The sequence below is a fragment of the Talpa occidentalis genome, unplaced genomic scaffold (assembly GCF_014898055.3).
Source record: "Talpa occidentalis isolate TD23 unplaced genomic scaffold, MPIMG_talOcc4v2.1 talOcc4.17, whole genome shotgun sequence".
NCBI lineage: Eukaryota > Metazoa > Chordata > Mammalia > Eulipotyphla > Talpidae > Talpa > Talpa occidentalis.
The window spans coordinates 10,698,034-10,717,349 of record NW_023601754.1 but is presented as its reverse complement, the minus strand read 5'-3'; the positions used below and the strand labels follow the sequence as shown (position 1 = coordinate 10,717,349).

General features: G+C 44.7%; 2 protein-coding genes, 1 long non-coding RNA gene and 1 other non-coding gene across 7 annotated transcripts in view; 2 read left to right on the top strand and 2 right to left on the bottom strand.

The window, feature by feature from the left end:
* The window catches only part of ZNF23 (zinc finger protein 23), a 71,813-nt gene extending 53,863 nt beyond the window's left edge, over positions 1–17,950 (bottom strand). For all 4 annotated transcript variants that reach the window (XM_037516079.2, XM_037516080.2, XM_054696986.1 and 1 more), the window contains exons 1-2: positions 17,788–17,950; positions 11,265–11,344 (exon numbers count right to left, since the gene is read on the bottom strand). The gene's annotated coding sequence lies outside the window, so the exon portion shown is untranslated. The remainder of the gene's footprint in view (positions 1–11,264; positions 11,345–17,787) is intronic.
* CHST4 (carbohydrate sulfotransferase 4) lies at positions 2,657–3,939 on the top strand. The gene has a single exon (XM_037516084.1). It carries the CDS (start codon positions 2,658–2,660, stop codon positions 3,825–3,827), a length of 1,170 nt encoding a protein of 389 aa, XP_037371981.1. The 5' UTR covers position 2,657; the 3' UTR covers positions 3,828–3,939.
* Positions 11,883–12,073, bottom strand: LOC119250558 (U2 spliceosomal RNA). Its single transcript, XR_005126306.1, has one exon. It is a non-coding gene; the product is annotated as a U2 spliceosomal RNA (small nuclear RNA).
* Positions 17,951–18,033: 83 nt separating the features above from the next.
* LOC119250360 (uncharacterized) lies at positions 18,034–18,954 on the top strand. The gene is made up of 3 exons (XR_005126270.2): positions 18,034–18,145; positions 18,573–18,615; positions 18,712–18,954. It is a non-coding gene; the product is annotated as an uncharacterized LOC119250360 (long non-coding RNA).
* Positions 18,955–19,316: the final 362 nt, after the last annotated feature.

The window sequence follows — 19,316 nt, the reverse complement described above, 5'->3', positions numbered from 1 at the left end:
TCCTCTAGGGCTCCTAACAGTGTCTGATGAGACAAGCTTTCCTCAACACACCTGCCTCTTTTGGTCAGCCCATGTTGTCGAGCCAGGCTGTGTCTTGACCTCAGTGAAAAGAAGTGGAGCTCACTTTATGAAAGCACACTTTCTTTCTGGCCAGGGATCGTGGTCAGAGAAAGGGAGTGGTCCAAGGGTTTCTATGGGACAACCAACGCCTGACAACAGCTGGGGACAGAGTGAGAAGGCCTGGCTCCAGCTCAGGGCGAGAGTGGGCTGAGGCCAGGAGAGACGGGCAGACAAGGAGGGCTCAGAGCCACGGAACCTGCCGAGGAGAGTGAATTGGCCCAAAGCCAGGATGGGGAGGGGTGGAGATGGGAGTGGAGGAGGGTGTAACTTGGAAAGGTTTACATTCCTAATCCCTAGTAAACGTTAGCTTTTTCCTGAGTTGACTGTATGTAGGTCCTGCTTATAAAATGTGATCACAGTTTCCTTATTACACATAATTGCAGGGGATCAAGGTCTGTTGTTCTTTATTTTCCTTTCTTTCATTCTGTTGTTTCCTATCTTTGTTCCAGACTTCGAACACACATTGCCTTTGGGAGAAAAATCTCTTTCTAAAGTCACCTCTTCAGTCTTTGGTTTGTGGGGGTCATTCTTGCACCATTCTCAATAATGGATAATTTTTCATTCTTTCCTCTTCAGTTCAAGTTTAAAAGACCTAGGAACATGTCTTTGCTGGTCCTGTTCTAGTGACAGGGATATTAAGGCATTGAAATTTCCCTGACACAGAGTAAAGCACTTTTTGGCTAGAGGGCCTCCCCGGTGGTGCAGCGGTTGAGCACTGGGTTGCGAAGCTGCCCGCAGCATCTGCAGTGCAGGTTCAATCCCCAGCTGCTCCCAGGCCACTGAAGGAGGGTCCCACTTGGCGCGCAGACCTCTCCTGCCGCCCGCTGCTCCCCTCAGCAGTGTACTTCGGTCCTTCTGCCTGCTCTGCTCTCAGCTCTGGCTCTGGTGAATTCTCTCGCCCTCCCACGCTTCTGACTGTACCCAGTGCTTGTATAAATAAATAAAAATAAATCTTAAAAAAAAAAGCGCTTTTTGGCTACAAAGGAGAGATGACCCTCCCTGGATCCTCTGGGAATACGTTGTTGTGATGAGTGGAAGAGAACGTTCTCGGTGCCACTGCCATCCAAGATTTGGCTTGGGTCATCCACATTTCCCAGAAGCTTTGGGGGACTTCCAAGGGAAGCCCATGAGCCAGCAACACTCTATTCTACCCTTTCAGGAAGCCAGCTATAAACTCTAGGAGTCACATCGGTAGCTGCCCAATTCCTCCTCTAAAATCCACTCCCTAGACTCTGTGGAGTTGTGGATATAGTGGCTTACTACCACTGTGAATGGAGACTTTCTGAGGCACAGATGGCAAAGGTATACATATCCATATTCGGATTCTTCTGGGGTTTAGCTTCCATGTATGATCACAGATGAACATAAAGATGATTACTGAAGTTTTTGAAATGGCAAAAGACTGGAAACAACTCAATCAATGAGGAACTGGCTAAATAAATTGTGGTACGTCCATAAATAAAATTCTATTCTGTGAAGAACTTGCTATTTTTTGTGTGTTATAAAGGAAAAATTAAGGTGACATCCATGTGAATTTTGTACAGTTATAAAGTAACTAAAAGGAAACAAAAAATAATAAACCTAGTTGCTAGGTGGGGTAAAGCGAAAATGGACAGATGGACAAGAAGCAGACTTTGCACTGTATGGTAATGACAAAACACCAGCTCATACTAGCTGTTAATTAACAGAAATGACTGATTTAGCAGCTGGTAAAATTCTTAGGTGTTTTCCCCCTAGGAAATACTGTGACTCCTTTTATTTTATTTATGTATTTTTTTTTTAAGATTTATTTATTTATTTATACATACAAGCACTGGGTACAGTCAGAAGCGCGGGAGGGTGAGAGAATTCACCAGAGCCAGAGCGGGGAGCAGAGCAGGCAGAAGGACCGAAGTACACTGCTGAGGGGAGCAGCGGGCGGCAGGAGAGGTCTGCGCGCCATGTGGGACCCTCCTCCGGTGGCCGGGGAGCAGCCGGGGATCGAACCGGCGCCGCAGAGGCCGCGGGCAGCTTCGCAACCCAGCGCTCAACCGCTGCGCCACCGGGGAGGCCCTATTTATGTATTTTTTTAAAGATTTATTTATGCATAGGGGTACTGGGGTATAGGCCAGAGATGTGGGCGGGGGTGAGAGGATTCACCAGAGACATAGTGGGGAGCAGAGCAGGCAGATATACTGAAATACACTGCCGAGGGGAGCAGCAGGCAAGACAGGAGAGATGTCTGCATCACCTGTGGGTCACCTCCCTGGCAGGGGATAGAACTCAGGCCACAGTGGTGATAATGATGATGATGATCCTTAACCCCTAGGCCACGAAGGAGGTCCTACAGGACTTATTGACTAACTGCAAGGGACAGGAATTGACACAGAAGGATCTGAGTAACTGGCTGCAAGAGGCTTCCAGCATTCTGCCTTGCTCCTTGGTGGGATTTAGGAAGGAGGGTATTTTCTAGAGAAAGGAGGTGAAAAGCAGGTACCGAAAGGGCAGCCTAACACAGCCCCTCTGACTGTTCCTTCAAGGTCTTCCAACTCGGAAAGATGACATTGTTAAAAAAGATGAAGCTGCTGCTGTTTCTGGTTTCCCAGATGGCCATCTTTACTTTCTTCATCTTCCTGTACCCCCACAACATCAACCCCCCGCCCACTGAGGAGGCGCCCAAGCCCATGCACGTGCTGGTTTTGTCTTCATGGCGCTCGGGCTCTTCTTTTGTGGGGCAGCTGTTTGGGCAGCATCCGGATGTCTTCTACCTGATGGAGCCCGCGTGGCATGTGTGGATGAACTTCGGGCATAGCAGCGCCTCCACGCTGCACATGGCGGTGCGGGATCTGATACGCGCAGTCTTCCTGTGTGACATGAGTGTCTTTGACGCCTACATGAGTCCTGGGCCCCGCCTGCAGTCCAGCCTCTTTCAGTGGGAAGCCAGCAGGGCCCTGTGCTCCCCACCCGCCTGCAATGTCTTCCAGCGCGATGAGATCATACCCCAGACTCACTGCAAGCTGGTGTGCAGCAAGCAGCCCTTCGAGGTGGTGGAGAAGGCCTGCCGCACCTACAGCCACGTGGTGCTCAAGGAGGTGCGCGTCTTCAACCTGCAGGTGCTCTACCCGCTGCTGAGAGACCCCTCTCTCAATCTGCACATCGTGCACCTGGTGCGCGACCCCCGGGCGGTGTTCAGGTCCCGGGAACGCACCACGCACGAACTCTCGATCGACAGCAACATTGTGATGGGGCCGCAGGGGAAGAAAGTCAGCAAGGAGGACCAACCCTACAAAGTGATGCAGGTCATCTGCGAGAGCCAGCTGGAGATCTACAAGGCCATGCAGGCCCTGCCCAAAGCCCTGCGGCAGCGCTACCTCCTCATGCGCTATGAGGACCTGGTCCGGGATCCCCTGCCTCAGACCGCGCGAATGTATGAGTTCGCAGGATTGAAATTTTTACCCCGGCTGCAGACCTGGGTGCACAACATCACTCAAGGCAAGGGCATGGGGAACCATCCCTTTCACACAAACACCAGGAATGCCCGCAATGTCTCCCAGGCCTGGCGGTGGTCCTTGCCTCATGAAAATGTTTCTCGAATTCAAGAACTCTGTGGCCATACTATGAATTTGCTGGGCTACCACCTAGTCAAGTCTAAACAAGAACAGAAAAATCTGTCACTGGATCTTCTGTCAACTTGGACCCCCTCCAAGCAAGACTACCAGGAGGGCTGAGGACGCTCTCTCCCCAGCTGGCACCAGCCTCTGCCACATAACTGAGGCTTCTGGGCCTTACGCCTTTGTTGTCGCACACGTGAGCATGAGTTGTGTGCCCTAGCCAAGAAATCATGTGTCTCTACTCGTGTCTAGGAAAGAGACTCAGGAACCTTCCGTGAGTGGCACATTCCAGCAGTGGAGCAGGAGCAATGCCTTGGCCTTCCTTCTGTGTATACTTCAGAGATTTGAGGGCTGGGAGTCTGTCAGGAACCACACTGACAGTATAGTAAGTCCATGAATGTCTCTGTCCATATCTTGCTCTGTGGGAAAGGGGAGAGGACAGGGGACAGGGAAAGCCAGGAAAATGGTTCTTCCACCAAAGTGCTCTCAAGCATAGTCCACAGAAATGTGAACTCTGAAACCTGGTGGACTCAAAAAGGGAATGGAGAACAAAGTTGGATTTTGCTGGAGGGTTTGCCATCACAGCTACTGATTATCACAAATGTAAGATCCGGGCCTCCCTGGTGGCTCAAGGGGTTAAGCCTCAGCACTATGAAGCTATTGGTAGCCACTGCAGCACGAGTTTGATTCCCGCCCAGGGAGCTGACCACATGGTGCTGCAGACCTCTCCTGTCTCACCTGCTGCTTCCCTCAGCCGTGTATTTCAGTAGATCCACCTGTTCTGTTCCCCACTCTGTCTCTGGTGAATCCTCTCACCCCCCGAACCCCTGGTCTACACCCCAGCTCTTGTATGCATAAATAAATAAATCTTTAAAAATATATATATAAGATGTCTGCACAACAGTTCACAGAGTGGCTACACCCAATCTATCTGTCATTTCCTCCCAAGTGTTTTCCCATCACATAGAAGATTTTGACCTGGGAAGCTGCCTTTCATTAACACTAAAAACCCAAAATAAGACTGCTTGGAGGGCCTCCCCGGTGGCGCAGCAGTTGAGCACTGGGTTGCGAAGCTACCCGCGGCCTCTGCAGCGCTGGTTCGATCCCCGGCTGCTCCCCGGCCACCAGAGGTGGGTCCCGCATGGCGCGCAGACCCCTCCTGCCGCCCACTGCTCCCCTCAGCAGTGCTTTCAGTCTGTCTGCCTGCTCTGCTCCCCGCTCTGGCTCTGGTGAATTCTCTCACCCTCCTGTGCTTCTGACTGTACCCAGTGCTTGTATAAATAAATTAAATATAAAATAAATAAATAAATAAATCTTTAAAAACAAAAAAAAAAAAAAAGACTGCTTGGAATATCCCCTTTTATGCTTTCTAATTACCTAGTAGAAAATACTTATTCTTATGGGATCCTAGTTTAAGAGCATGATCATCTCTATAGATTTTTTTCAATCCTTTTGCCATTATCTATAAATCATCATATGCGACACATAAAATATTGCTAAGAATGTTTGGTATCAGGTGATAAACTAAGTGTAAACTGATAAATTGATACACTGAGCACTTGAGAACTGGCAGAAAGTAGACAGTCAGTAATTAATTCCTCTCTTTCAGTCAACCAAAGGGCAGGTAGCACAGCAGTACCCACTGCATGTTGCGGCGGGCAGGACTATGGAACATGCTTAGCAAGCATCTAGCAAGCAAGCAAGCGTTCACGAAATGCTGTCTGTAAATATCTGAGTAAAAACACTCTCCAGGCCTGTGTAATATCATTTCTGGTAACCTCCTCACTGAGGTCATGCCTAACAGCAGATCACGAGCCCTTTCTGGCCTTTCTGGCCATACCGATAGGATTAGGAAATAGCTGGGTTTCTGATGTTCTCGTTTCTCTACATCAGTGGTTGCCAATTGAGGTGATTTTGCCTCCCTGGGGAAATCTGGCAGTGTCTGGAGACATTTTTGGCCATCCCAGCTTGGAGGGAAGGTGCTCCTGGCATCTAGTGGGGAGGGAACAGAGATGCTGCCAAGCTTCAGTGCACAGGAGAGCACCGCCTCCCCACGGCGGCGTCGCTGGTGACCATGTAAAGGATGAATAGTCAATGACTGGAATAGATTTCTCTTTCATTCCATTCAGTCACGCGCACTATCACTCACAGGGCACCACCTGTCCAGGGGTGCTGACTGGGGATGAAGGGACTGGGGCTCTCTGGGCACTTGTTCAAGCGAGCTCCAGGGGAGCAGTGGCATGGACATTACGAAAGTGCACAGCAGCATCACCAGAGTTTGCTAAGAGGACAGTCTGCTCTACCTGTTCTCGGCATACATCCCCCTAATTCAGTTAGCCTTGGCCAGGAGAGAAGAACTTACAGAGACAAAACATGATCATTTAGGTGCTCCGGGAAGGTGACTCTGACAAAGCCAGAAGCAGACACTGTGCCAGACAAATGTGTTGTCTGAAGAGAATGAAAAAGTTCCAGAGGCACCCTAGGATTTCCACCAGCACTCTGCAACCTTCTTTTCATTATTATCCGCCCCCTCCCAACTTCTACAAATCTTTTCAGACTGCCCCCCTTCACCCCTCACCATGAAATGCTAATACCACAAATATACCGCACAGCTGTTTGTGCTGTGGCTTGTGGTGGCCCACAGACCACTGATATCTCAATTGTTTTGCTCCCAAAGAACCACTTTTTACACCTTGGTGGTAACACCACCTCCACTGAGAGTCGTGAAGTAGAACACAGTCCCTAGTATTTTTTTTTTTTTAGGTCTTTTCTTTTCCCAGCTTCGATCATTTTTCCTCAGCATATCTTTGCATTTGTTATATCCCCAAACAATGTCCCCCGCAAAAGATGTGCCAGCTCTCACCACTGATAACTGTACCTTGCCCAACAATACTTAAATGTGATCATGTAAAACAACACATGAGTACAATTTGTAAAGGTCTATGGAAATATCAGTTATTCGTAGTAAAATAGTAAATACAAGTAGCTCTGATTAATGCCCTTCCTGCTGGCCCTACTCCTAATTTGGGATGGTCACTAACCCTGATTTCCTTGCTGACTTTCAAGATGGTGTCTTATAGTCCTGGAAGGACAAGGAAGCTAGTTTATTGTTTGTTTTCTCAGTTTATGATAAGAATTGATTAAAAAGAAAAGAGTGGGCTAGGTACATGGAATTACTGTTTATAAAGAATGCGGTACGTTTTGAAAAAAGGTAGTTGCTGAACCACCTCAACCCAATGTGGATTTAAATGACTACAGATGATGTTGGATAAAGAGGAATAAAGATGCCTGTTCCTTTATGGAAGGGTAAGGTGAGTGGAGGGAACTCTTGATGGTCTGACCATCATGGACCAAATCATAAGACCTTACAGATGCAGCCCACACAACACACAAACACACACCACATTCTGGGTACAAGTAAACTTGAAAAAGTTGACTGTACAATTGTAACTGGATTTTTAAAATATAAGCTCCTCAGAAATCACATGCATCTTAAAATAGGAACAGACCATCTAGCAGTTTCCCCAAGCTTCTTTGACCAAGGACATTTTCCCTCAATATACCTATTAACATCCATTAGGAGAACATTTTGAGAAAAAGCAGTTTGAGAAATGCTGAATTATCTTCAGCAATCAAATCCTGGATGGTTCCAGCACTCTGCTTTCTCCTGACCTCTTCTCCCAAGTCCAAGCAGGCAGATGTTGAGTGGAGAAAATCACATGAGGGCAACTTGGTTCATGGGGAATTTAAGATCACCTATGTTCACTTACAATCCCTTCAATATTTTTCCTCTCTCCACCAGAACTCACCCCTATCATCTCCTGGCCACATGCCGCCTCTATCTCAAGAAAAGTAGCACCATTAGATGTGGACTTTTCAACTCCTCTAAGCCAAACACCCTAACCTCCCTTAGCATCCAATCTGCTTTCTTATACTGTGTTACGATACAGATGTTTAATACCAGTCCCTTCATCAGAGCTTTGGATTCCATCACCTCATCTTCTCGAAACTAGATGTTGTCATTAGTCACATTTTTATGAACTTACTTCTTCCATTGAATCCCCCTTGTTGGCTTTTTAACTTAGTCAATTCTCTCCATTTTTGAAAAACTCCCCCCTCACTCCCACACCCTCCCCAACTGCTGGTCTCTTTCGCAGCCAAGCTGTTCTAAAGAGGTGTCTATAGTCATGGGCTTTGTCTTACCACTTTTTACTTTCTCCTCCACCCACTCCCTCTGACCTGAATTGGGCTCCTTCTCTAAACAGTGCTAGTTAACAACAAAAGTTAAATTCCATGCTCCACACTCACTAATTCCAATAGGCATTTTCCAATTCTCATTTCGCCTGAGCCTCAGTACCATTCACTGTATGGCGCGCTCCCTCTTCCTTAAGAGCTTGTACCCTGGTTTTCCTCCTATGTCTATGGCCGCTTCTCAGGTTTTTGTTGTAGAAGCATTCTCTTCTACCAAGCTATTAAATGTTGGGGTTACTTTAGGCCCAGCATAGATGCTCTACTTTCCTCACTGAATGCTTTCTCTCTCCAGGCTATTTTATCCATGCCCAAGTGCCTCTCTCTAGCCCAGTTCTCTCCAACCGCCAGTCCTGGAAATCCAACCAACCAAGTGGCCACATCTTGAATATCTCAAAAGATATCTCAGATCCAACATGTCCAAACACTGCATTCATGATCTCCAACCATCTTCATCCCTCCTTGGTCTCTTTCTCACCTTTTCAACCTGTGACCAAATCAAAAACCTGGACTTCGCCCTTGACTTCTTCCACAAATCAGTCGCCAACCAAAGCTGATCCGACCTCACCCACAGTTCTTAAGTTCCTGGGCTTCTCCTCTTTCCCCTCTGGTCCCTCCTGTCTTTGTTCATGCCATGACCATCTCCATACCGAACCACTGACTAGTCTTCCTATCTCCAAACTGCCCACTTCAACCCAGTATCTACATTCTATTGAACATCCAGAAAGCCTAAATTTCTTATTATACTTTATAAAGTCTTTCACGATCTGGCCCTTGAATCCCTCTCTGATCTAGCCTCTACTTTCCCCCATGTTAAGTTCTACCAGTGCACCACATGTACTTCCGGAGGGCAGATAATGCCATTTCCCCCACCCAGAAAACCTTACTCTGTCCAGTTCCCAACTTCTCTGGCTCATCTTTCGGTCCTAGTAGAAAAGCTCCTCTAGGAGTTTTTCTTGGCTTGACCATGACCATGAAGCTTCTGTTGAGTTCCACTTGTTCAGGCTTCCTTCATCACAGTATTTATCCCACTATGTAAATCCATCCAATTTATGTGCTCCTGGAATTCTTTGAAGGCAGAGATTCTCTTATCCAATGTGGTACAACCAATGCCCAGCACAGTTCTGGCACAGAGTAGGCAATCAATATTTTAGTGCATGAATCCTAGACGCATCTACATAACAGGTAAAAGGCTCATGCTTTATGTCATACTTAGAAAAAAGGTTAATCACAGACCTTCTGTTCAGAGAAATGGTAACATGTTTACAGATTTAGATAAGAACAAACCAACATTTTAAAGTTTCCTGTTTGAGAGAAATAAGGGAAATTGAATCTTAAAACCCCAACAGCTGAGAAGTGTTGGGTCAAGTGGGGTGGCAGGTGGTGGGGTATGATAAAGCAGAGATTCAAAAATTCAGTTGACCTGTATTTCTAATAGTGATACTACTATAGCAAGAGATGCTACAAATTATGCTGGCTTTCTGAAGAGCTGGGTGTGGCACATGAACTAATAATCAATTGCCACCCAGAAGTAATTGGCAAATTCTTGTTCATTGATAGTTACACATTTAGTGTTTAGCCAAATCTTCAAGCAGAAATTTTCTGGTTTATTTTTATTGCCTTTCCACCCTTGCAGTGGCAAACTATAGCTAAAGGAATGGCTTGAGGAAATAGAGTCATCTTTGAATCTTTTTTTTTTTCTGTCATCTTCCATGTCTATCTATCAGCAAATCCTACCAACTCAACTTCCAAAATAAACCTTGACTCACACCACCTCTCACCATCTCCACTGCTACTGTGTTCATCCAAGCCAAACTGAAATCTCCCCTGAAGTGCTACTAGAGCCTCCTAACTGGTCTCTTGTCTCCTTGCCCTGACCTCATAGTCCATCTTACCCCTACTAGCCAGAATGACCTATCTGAAAATAAATTAGGTGTCAACTCTCTGCCTAAAGTCCTCCAATAAAAAGCCCAGGTAAATTGGAGAATGGATTTAGATATTTATATCATGCCATTAAAAGGAAGAAACTAAGGATACCTGTAATATGAGGCTTTGCAAAAACATTAAGTTAAAGAAGTTTATATGAAAGAGTTAATATGGTGAGATTCTTTTATATACAGTTTTAGAGTAGGAAAAACTAAAATATGGTAAGGAAAAATCCTAACAGAGGTTTCTTTGGGGGGGTAGGGAGTGGTGGTGATTGGCTGGGAAGAGATTTGATTATACTTGTGGGGTGACAGGAATGTTCAGATCTTCATAGGGGACAAGATTACATGGGTGCATGAATTTGTCAAAATTTAATGAATGACTGTACACTTAGGGTTTAGGGGCTTCACTGCATGTAAATTTTATCTCAAAAGGAAAAAAATTACAAACAAATATTGAATTCTGGTTAATGATACACAAGCAGGAGAATTTAAAAATTACTGATATCTAAAAGTTACTTAGCAATGTGTTCAAATGTAAAGCAGACAGGTGGACAGATAAATGACAAACTGAGGGCAAGATTAGCAAGAGTTAAGGAATGTTCCCTGTTGTCCAGGATCACCACACATTAGTCACCTTCTGCCCTTGCTCATAACCTCAACCTAGATAAGAATCTTGTATATGACACACTTTCAAGCTTCCCTGAAGGTATGTTTTGCACAGATAAATCCCTCCTCCCTCCAGTGGAGACCAGCACCAGGAACAAAGACATTCCTGCAGAGCCCCTCCTCCTAAGCTAAACAATTTACCTTGCTGTCCCCTGGAGAGAGAGACAGTGTCTTTAGAAACACCAGTTTCATTGTCTCCTTTTGTTGTCACAGGGAAATAAATCCTTGTCCTTTCTGCACCCCCTTTTGGCTGTGTCTTTAATTCGGCCCAGATACCCACCAAGAGAACAGACCTATGGAGTTCCCTTATGGGACAACTATAACGAAATGTTAATGGTAGAATCTTGGCAAAAATAAAGGTATTCACTGTGACGATCTTTCAACTTTGCTATTTAAAGTTTCTCATACGAAAATAATGAGAATAATCAAAACTTCTGGGGGGAGCCACAACTTCTGGAATGGCAGTGAGGAGCTCTGATGCTCGCCCCACTGAAACAGACATTTAACTAGTGAAAAGTAGGAAAAACAACCATCCCAAGTTTCTGGACATTGTTCTAAGGGGAAACATTTACTAAGAAAATTTGTTAAATCTTGATAAGAACAGTTAAGCGTTTGTGATGAACCCCATTCCCTCAGCTCGGGGTGATGGAAGTCCTCTTCCAAGCAGGGCGGCCAACGCTTCAACAACATGCCATTTGCCACTAGCACTTACCTGCCAAGGTAAGTGGACCAATGGAACAAGAATTCAGAAGTGTAATGTTTTCCCAGATGACCTTTGTAGAATTCAGGCACCTGTGTGTTAGGAAAAAGAAGAGGTTCTCAAAGGATAAAACTCCAAAGGTTTTATATGACACTAAGATATTTTAAATCTTGCTAGGTGTTACAATGGTGCTATGGTTAAGTTGTAATAAACAAACCAAAGTCCCTATTGGTTAATGATGTACTGTAATAAACAAAGTACTTAAGAATGAATTTATATATTTTTTGATTCACTTTAAAATGCACCAAAAGAAAAGGATTGGGAAAAAAACCCAACTGGCAAAATGGTGATAATTTTCCAAACTAGGTGAATATACTGAAATTCATTACACTGATCTCTATACTTTGTGTCTGTCTGAAAATTTCACAACAAAATTTTTAAGTAGTCTTAAATTAGTAAGACCTCCCCGTCCCACCAAGAAGCACTTGTGGAAGGGAAGAATAATCATGACTGTTGTATGTTTGCCCAAAGTGAAGGCTGAAGGGTAATGAGTAAGAACTAAGGCTTATGGACTAGAGCCCTGGATATATTGCTTCATTTATATTTTTATTTTAATTTTTTTCATTTCTTCTTTGGTGCACCGTTCCTGGAGGTACTGCAATATCAGGTCGATGCCCGGAATGGACAGAGCAAGCTCCTGTTCCATCTCCCTGTTCCAAAAATCCATTTAATATATTGTCCTCGGATAGAGGACGTATCAGATATTAAACTGTTAAGAACAGATACTACAGTTGATCTTAGCCAAAAGGCCGAGAAACTATATATATATATATATATATATATATATATATATATAGCTTCATTTAATCCTCCCCTCATCCACAACTCTATATTAGTCACTTTAACCTAGGATTGCAATTAACATCATCAAAAGGGAAACCCCGGTACAGCACCCCCCCTGGTGGAGGGAGTGGGGAAGTACATGTGATCAGATGTCCTTCACCAAAAACATCTAACCTTGGAGTTTACACCTGCTGTGGGGCATTCTACCAGACATCAGGCTGGGACTCTTCAACATTGTAATATCATGAACGGATGACAAAAGAAATTAAAAATTCAGGTTTACTTCTTTAAATGAAAGAAAACTAAAGAGATAAGACATCTAAAGGCAATGGGTGAACTCTGGATCCTAGATTGAAAAAACAAAGTCCTGACAAAGACATTGTGAAGATAATTAGAAACCCTGAAAATGAACAGTGTAATAGGAGCTATTTTTTGAAAAAAATGTTCAATATTAAAACCAATTGTAAAGGGCCTCCCCGGTGGCGCAGCGGTTGAGCACTGGGTTGCGAAGCTGCCCGCGGCCTCTGCGGCGCCGGTTCGATCCTCGGCTGCTCCCCGGCCACCGGAGGAGGGTCCCACATGGCGCACAGACCTCTCCTGCCGCCCGCTGCTCCCCTCAGCAGTGTACTTCGGTCCTTCTGCCTGCTCTGCTCCCCGCTCTGGCTCTGGTGAATTCTCTCACCCTCCCGTGCTTCTGACTGTACCCAGTGCATGTATAAACAAAAAACAAACAAAACAAACAAACAAACAAATAATAAATAAATAAAAAAACATGGCTCTATAAAAAAAAATAAAACCAATTGTAAAGAGGTAAGTGGGAGGCCTGTTTTAAAGACTGGCAAACTAAGCTTCAGAGGCAAAAAGGGACTTGCCCAAGAATCCACAGCTGGTAAATGGCAAAGGCAAAATGGATGCAGAGCGCCCTGCGTGATCTCTGGGCTGGCAGATGCTTGTTCCTCCACAGCATCCCCCGGAAGCAAGAGGTAGGACTATGGGCTACAGAACTCCAAGGAAAGGGCAGAGGCTAACCATGGTGAAAAGGCGAACTCTGTTGTCATGCACCAGTAGTCATTCATTTGTTCACAATTAATTGCTGGGTGGCAATGATAAGCAAGAGCAGGCAGTTTGGGGAATTTAGGTTGCTTACAGCCTAGTGAAGGAGAAAGATGCTAATCTAATGATACAAAGACAGGTTGGAAGCACAGTAAAGGAAACTGACCAAAGTGGAGGGTGTGAAGACTTCAGGGATTTGTGCTCGGAAGGATGAACAGAAGTTAATGATGTAAAGCGAGGGAGGAGCGCATGAGAGAAATTTTTCTATGTGCAAATATGGGAAGTCCTCCCAAATCCCCAAGATCTATATTGTTAAAAAGCAAGTGCAAAACTGAGATTTCATGCTGCCGTTGTATTACTCTGTGTGTGTGTATGTGTGTGTGTGTGTGTGTGTGTATGTGTGTTGGGGGGGGTGTTATGCCTCCGTATTCAAATTTATTGTGTAGAAGAAGAAACAAAAAGGGTACAGGAAACACTAAAAACAGTACCCATAGGAAACAAGGCAGATTGAGTTGGGGAGATGAATAAGGATGAAAGGGGGACTTTTGGCTATCCAATTTTATCCATTTACTATGTGACTTTTTATACTTAATATTTTTTGAAACTTATGGAAATTGTTACCTTCAATTGTTTTTAATCTGAGAAAACTGTTTTCCAATGTTTCCTGAGTTACATACTTTACATTTTTAAATGACGCTGATTTTGCCTAGTGTGATACTTGTGCTGCAGTACTTGTGCTGCAGTGGCTGCAGATAGCTTCATAGGTTGTGCCTTAACCCCTTGCACCACCAGGGAGGCCCTTCCATACTTTTAATATATAGACTTTTTACAAGAACTGGGGTACAGGCCAGAAGAGTCGGGGGTAAGAGGATTCACCAGAGACAGAGTGGGGAACAGAACAGGCAGACTGACTGAAATACAGTGCTGAGGGGAGCAGCAGGAGAGTCAGGAGAGGTCTTCTGTGCCATGTGGGTTTCTCCCTGGCCGGGGATTGAACTCATGCTGCAGTGGCTGTGGATAGCTTCATAGGTTGCGTCTTAACCCCTTGCACCACCAGGGAGGCCCCTAATTAGCTTATTTTTTAAGATTCATCCAAGTTGTAGCATGTGTCAACATCTTGTTCCTTTTTATGGCCAAGTAATATTCCATTATAAATATATATCACCATTTGTTTAGTCATCCATTGATGGACTTCTGGGTTGTCTTCATCTTCTGGCTATTGTAAATAGCACTGCCAAGAATATTCATGTGCAAGTTTTTGTTTAGATTACTGTTTTTGATTCTTTTGGATATAAACCTAGAAGTAGAATTGCTTGTAATGCTAAAGTTTATCATTTTTTAAAAAGATTTATTTATTTTATTTATACAAGCACTGGGGATAGTCAGAAATGCGGGAGGGTGAGAGAATTCACCAGAGCCAGAGGGGAGAGCAGAGCAGGCAGACTGACGAAGTACACTGCTGAGGGGAGCAGCGGGAAGCAGGAGAGGTCTGCGCGCCATGTTGGACCCTCGTCCGGTGGCCGGGGATCAAACCGACGCTGCAGAGGCTGCAGGCAGCTTTGCAACCCAGCACTCAACTGCTGTGCCACCAGGGAGGCCCCCTAAAGTTTATCTTTTTGAGGAATCAACAAGTTGTTTTCCATAGCAGGTGGACCATTTTATATTCCCATCAGCAAGATATGAGTTCCTGTTTCTCCCCATTTTTGTCAATCTTGTTATTTTATTGTTTTTTGTCTGTTTTTATTATAGCCATCTTAGTGGACGGATACATCATTGTGGTTTTGAATTGCGTTTCTTTAATAATCAATGATGTCAGGTGTGTTTTCATGAACTTGTTGGCCACAGCAATTTTTTTTAAATGTCTGTTCAAGCATGTGCTACTTTTAATTATATCACTGGTGATGTACTTTTTAAAACAATGGTATAGTTTATATTATGATTTCTGAGAATTTTCTCTTATTATTGATGAAAACTAAAACTTCCAAGTAGGATCTCATTTTATTAGTTAAGATAATGGTAGTTACTATAACACATTCCCAAATGTTTAATTACCAGAACGCAGCTGAAGTTTCTTTCTTGCCCAAGGTCCATTGTATTTGATAAATGGCTCTTCCTACAAGCAGTAATACATACACTTAGGTTTCTTCCATTATGTGGCTCTGGCATCTTTACCTCCAGGCTTCTAAGGAGGCGCTGCCCCAGTATTTACAAGAGAGTCCAGTGAAAATACATTATGCACCAATGGCATCATTTTTTTAAATCAGAAGATTCACTTTAATAGAAAGATGAATTTGAGATAACTAGAGGAAAAATAGATATGAAGCCATCATGCCACTGACACAAAAATAAGATAAAAATCAAAATGAGAAACTAACTTGAGAGTTTCCAGGTCTCTTGAGAACTCATTTTCTTTGCCAGATTTCACATTCTTACAGCTTCATGGTCTCTTCCTTCTAACAAGTTTATCAGCAGAGAGAAGTTATCTTTCAGATGACATGCATATGTCATCTAGTGAGCAAGGCCAAAGAATGTGGTGTTTTCCAGATACAGGTGATTCAAGTTCAAAATATATGACTTCCCAAGCAGCTGGCTAGTCTTGATGACTAGTCGCTATTAAAAAGGGTAAAGTGGGCCTCCCTGGTGGCGCAAGGGGTTAAGCACCATACTATGAAGCAATCCGTAAGCCTCTGCAGCACAAGTTTGATCCCCAGCCGGTCAGGGAGAAACCCACATGGCACAGCAGACCTCTCCTGTCTCGCTCACTGCTCCCCTCAGCAGTGTATTTCAGTCGTCTCCTATTCTGCTCCCCACTCTGTCTCTGGTGAGTCCTCTCACCTGCCCCCGCCACATCTCTGGCCTGTACCTCAGCTCTTGTATGCATAAATAAATGAATCTTTAAAAAAAAATAAAATAAAAAGGGTAAAGTGACTAATAGCGGGGTGGGTGCTGAAGACCTGAGTGCTGTTCATTTCTTTTTATTTTTTAAAGATTTATTTTTATTTATTTATGCATACAAGAGCTGGCATGTTGGCCAGAGGTGCATGGGGTGGTGTAAGAGGATTCACCAGACTGAGTGGGGAGCAGCACAGGTGGTTTGACTGATATACACTGCTGAGGGGAGCAGCAGGCGAGAGAGGAGAGGTCTGCTGCGCCATGTGGGTCAACTCCCTGGCCGGGGATCCAACTGGTGCTGCAGTGGTCGCTGATAGCTTCATAGTGCTCAGACTTAACCCTTTGCGCCATCAGAGAGGCCCTCGATACTTATTTTTAAGCACAGAAACGAAGATGGTTCAAGTTAGATTAATCCCAAGTAGAGACTCTACAGAGATGCTGTAGAATAAGGAAGCTAAGAAGTTGAGATGGCAGGCAAGAATGTGCGTGTGCTGCAGTTCAAGATTCCTAAGAAATTAGTTGAGGGTGAAGATAAAGAACAAAGGTGCAATTACTGGAATAGGGGTAGGATTTATAGCTCCTAGGGTTCCAGGTGGATAAGAGGTCTTAAGATTAGGGTGTTGGTGGGGTCATTCACAGAAATGGAATTTACCATGTCACCACCCTTGTAAATGAGAGTTCACAGGAAGAGCATTAATGCAGTCTGCATTTTAAACCAGGATAGTTATCGCATGACTCAGAAAGGAGATATCCTGTAAAGACACTAAGTTAGACTCTATATTGAATAAAAGCAATTTCAAACTGGTTGTCAAGGCGGCAATGTCTTTGGGGGGATTTACAGTTAAGGCAAAAAGGTGAAGGAACTAATCTAAAGAGTTGGAAAAGGCAGAGAATTCCACATGCTGTGGAACAAGGATGGGGGGGGCGAGGACGGGAGCTCTGGAAGGAGAAAGCGTCAGGTTGGAGGAGGCTAAAAGTATGAGAATTTGGGTCTCCCTGGTGGCGCAAGGGGTAAGCCTCAGCACTATAAAGCAATCGCAGCCTCTGTAGCACGAGTTCCATCCCCAGGGGCCAGGGGTCCACCCATGTGGCAAGTCAGACCTCTCCTGTCTGCCTGCTGCTCCCCTCAGCAGTGTGTTTCAGTCAGTCTGCCTGTTCTGTTCCCCACTCTGTCTCTGGTGAGTCCTCTCACCCACCCCCCCTGGCCTGTCCCCCAGCTCTTGAGTGCATAAATAAATAAATCTTTAAAAATAAATAAATAAAAGTATGAGAATTTCCAGAGCAATATGACAACCTAGACAGAAGTACTCAGATTAGGGGGTCCCATTGTAACAGGGTGGTCCCCAGGAAAGGGGGAGGTGCTGCCCCTCTCCCTGCCCTGTACCACCCTGGCATCATATGAAACTTGTTTGTAAACTTAAATTGCTTCAAGTAGACTATGAATAAGATGTCCCGGGAATCCAGACCTCCAACTAATTCTTTCAACCTTTAGGGTACTTAAAACACAGCCCCCCACACTAATGTGCACAGTGTGTGGAGCATGCGGGTGGGCTCAAATTTCTCTCTGAGCAGAGATACGAACACACATGCCAGGCACTCGGGACATGAAGGACACGATTCTTTGAGGAAAAGTTCCAGGAACGAGCGCGCGAGCTGACACCAGGTAAAAGGAGTTTGCGTTTGTGTTTCACGAAGTGTGAAGGGGGAGGGCGCGACGCCGGGAGAGGTTAGTAGGTGTTTACAATACCTAGGGACGGTACGTCGACTTCCTGGACACTCCCCTTCGGAGCCGGCCCTGATAAAGGGCCAAGGAGGAAGATAATCCCGCCACAGCTCACCGGCCGCGGAGAGGAAGCGGAGGCCGACAGGTAACGGAAGCCCTGAAGGGCCAAAAGGCGTCGCCTCCCCCAGAGTCGAAGCCCCGGCGTGCGTCTGGGTTCGACGCCTGCGCACTGAGCCGCGCCGCGTGGCCTAGCGGCGGCGCATGCGCAATCACGGGTGGCCGGGCTTAGGCGAAGTTGACGGCAGGTGGGGACCTGAAAGGGGCGATGTGTGGCCCCACCTGCCTGTTACTCGGTAGGCGGTGCTCATGCCTAGAAAGAAAGGTGAGATCACAGGGGAGATCCCTTGTCTCTGACCTTTGTACGCTGTCTTTGTGTTTTCCTGGGACGCTTAGCTGCAGCGGTCCACCAAACAGCTGAAATTTTCTTTTTCTTTTTTTTGTTTTCCTTCTTTGATCAACATAGGTTGATTTCTTCACTCATTTAACAACTCATTTAACAGATAAAAAAGTGGGCGAGGGCCCACTTTTAAGGTGTCAATCATTTGCTTGATACATGAGATGGGCAGTGAGCAGCAGGGCTGATACTGAGGCTACTCCTGTGCCATTTATTTTCTAAAGTAGGGCAAGAAACTAAGTGAACACACATTAATTTCCACATTTACTACAATGATATAGTAAATACCATAAATTAACCAGGCTCTGTTGGGTTCCCTCTTTTCAGTAAACTTTTTTTCACTATTTTTTTACAGGCTAGACAGCCTCTGTTTCTGTAAGATCATTGACTCTGTGACTGTAAGCAAATTACTTATGCTCTCTATTTCTCATTTTATATTTTAAGAGTTATAATATTAGAAAGTAACTCATACCATTCTTGAAATTTTCTTTCAGGAATTTCAAACTTACTTGAAAGCAGCCCTACCCCTGGACTCTTTTTTTTAATCTAGAGATCCCCAGGATGTGATGGGTACTTCAGAAAGGTCATCCCTCCTTTGATTGCTATAGAAAGCCTATTATAAAGATGAGTAATGGTTAATTTGAAGAAAGAAAGGAAAAATTCATACACATGCACACACGTTCACATATACACAGAATAAACTTATAGTATATACCAGCAACTGGTCACTATTACTTCTGGGGAGAAGAAACTGGGTGGCTGAAAAATGAGCACGAGGAGTATTGTTTCGTTCAAATTTTTCAAATGTTTGAATTTCCATTCAAACATTTGATACCAAAGAAATTCAGGAATTTAAGAGAATTCAGTAATGCTAGATAGAATAATATGTACATGTGAAGACAAAAATGTCTTGTGTAAACCACCTAGTCTTCCTGTTTATTTCTGGACAGAGATCTTCCGGAGTTGGAGCAAAGGGGTACAGGAAAAGAGGAGCCAGGCAATTTTCGGAAAATTCTCAGCAGTGGTGGCATACAGGAAACTAATCATTGCCATCTTAACCTCATGAATTTGCTGAAACAAATTAAAAGGCAGTTTTCAA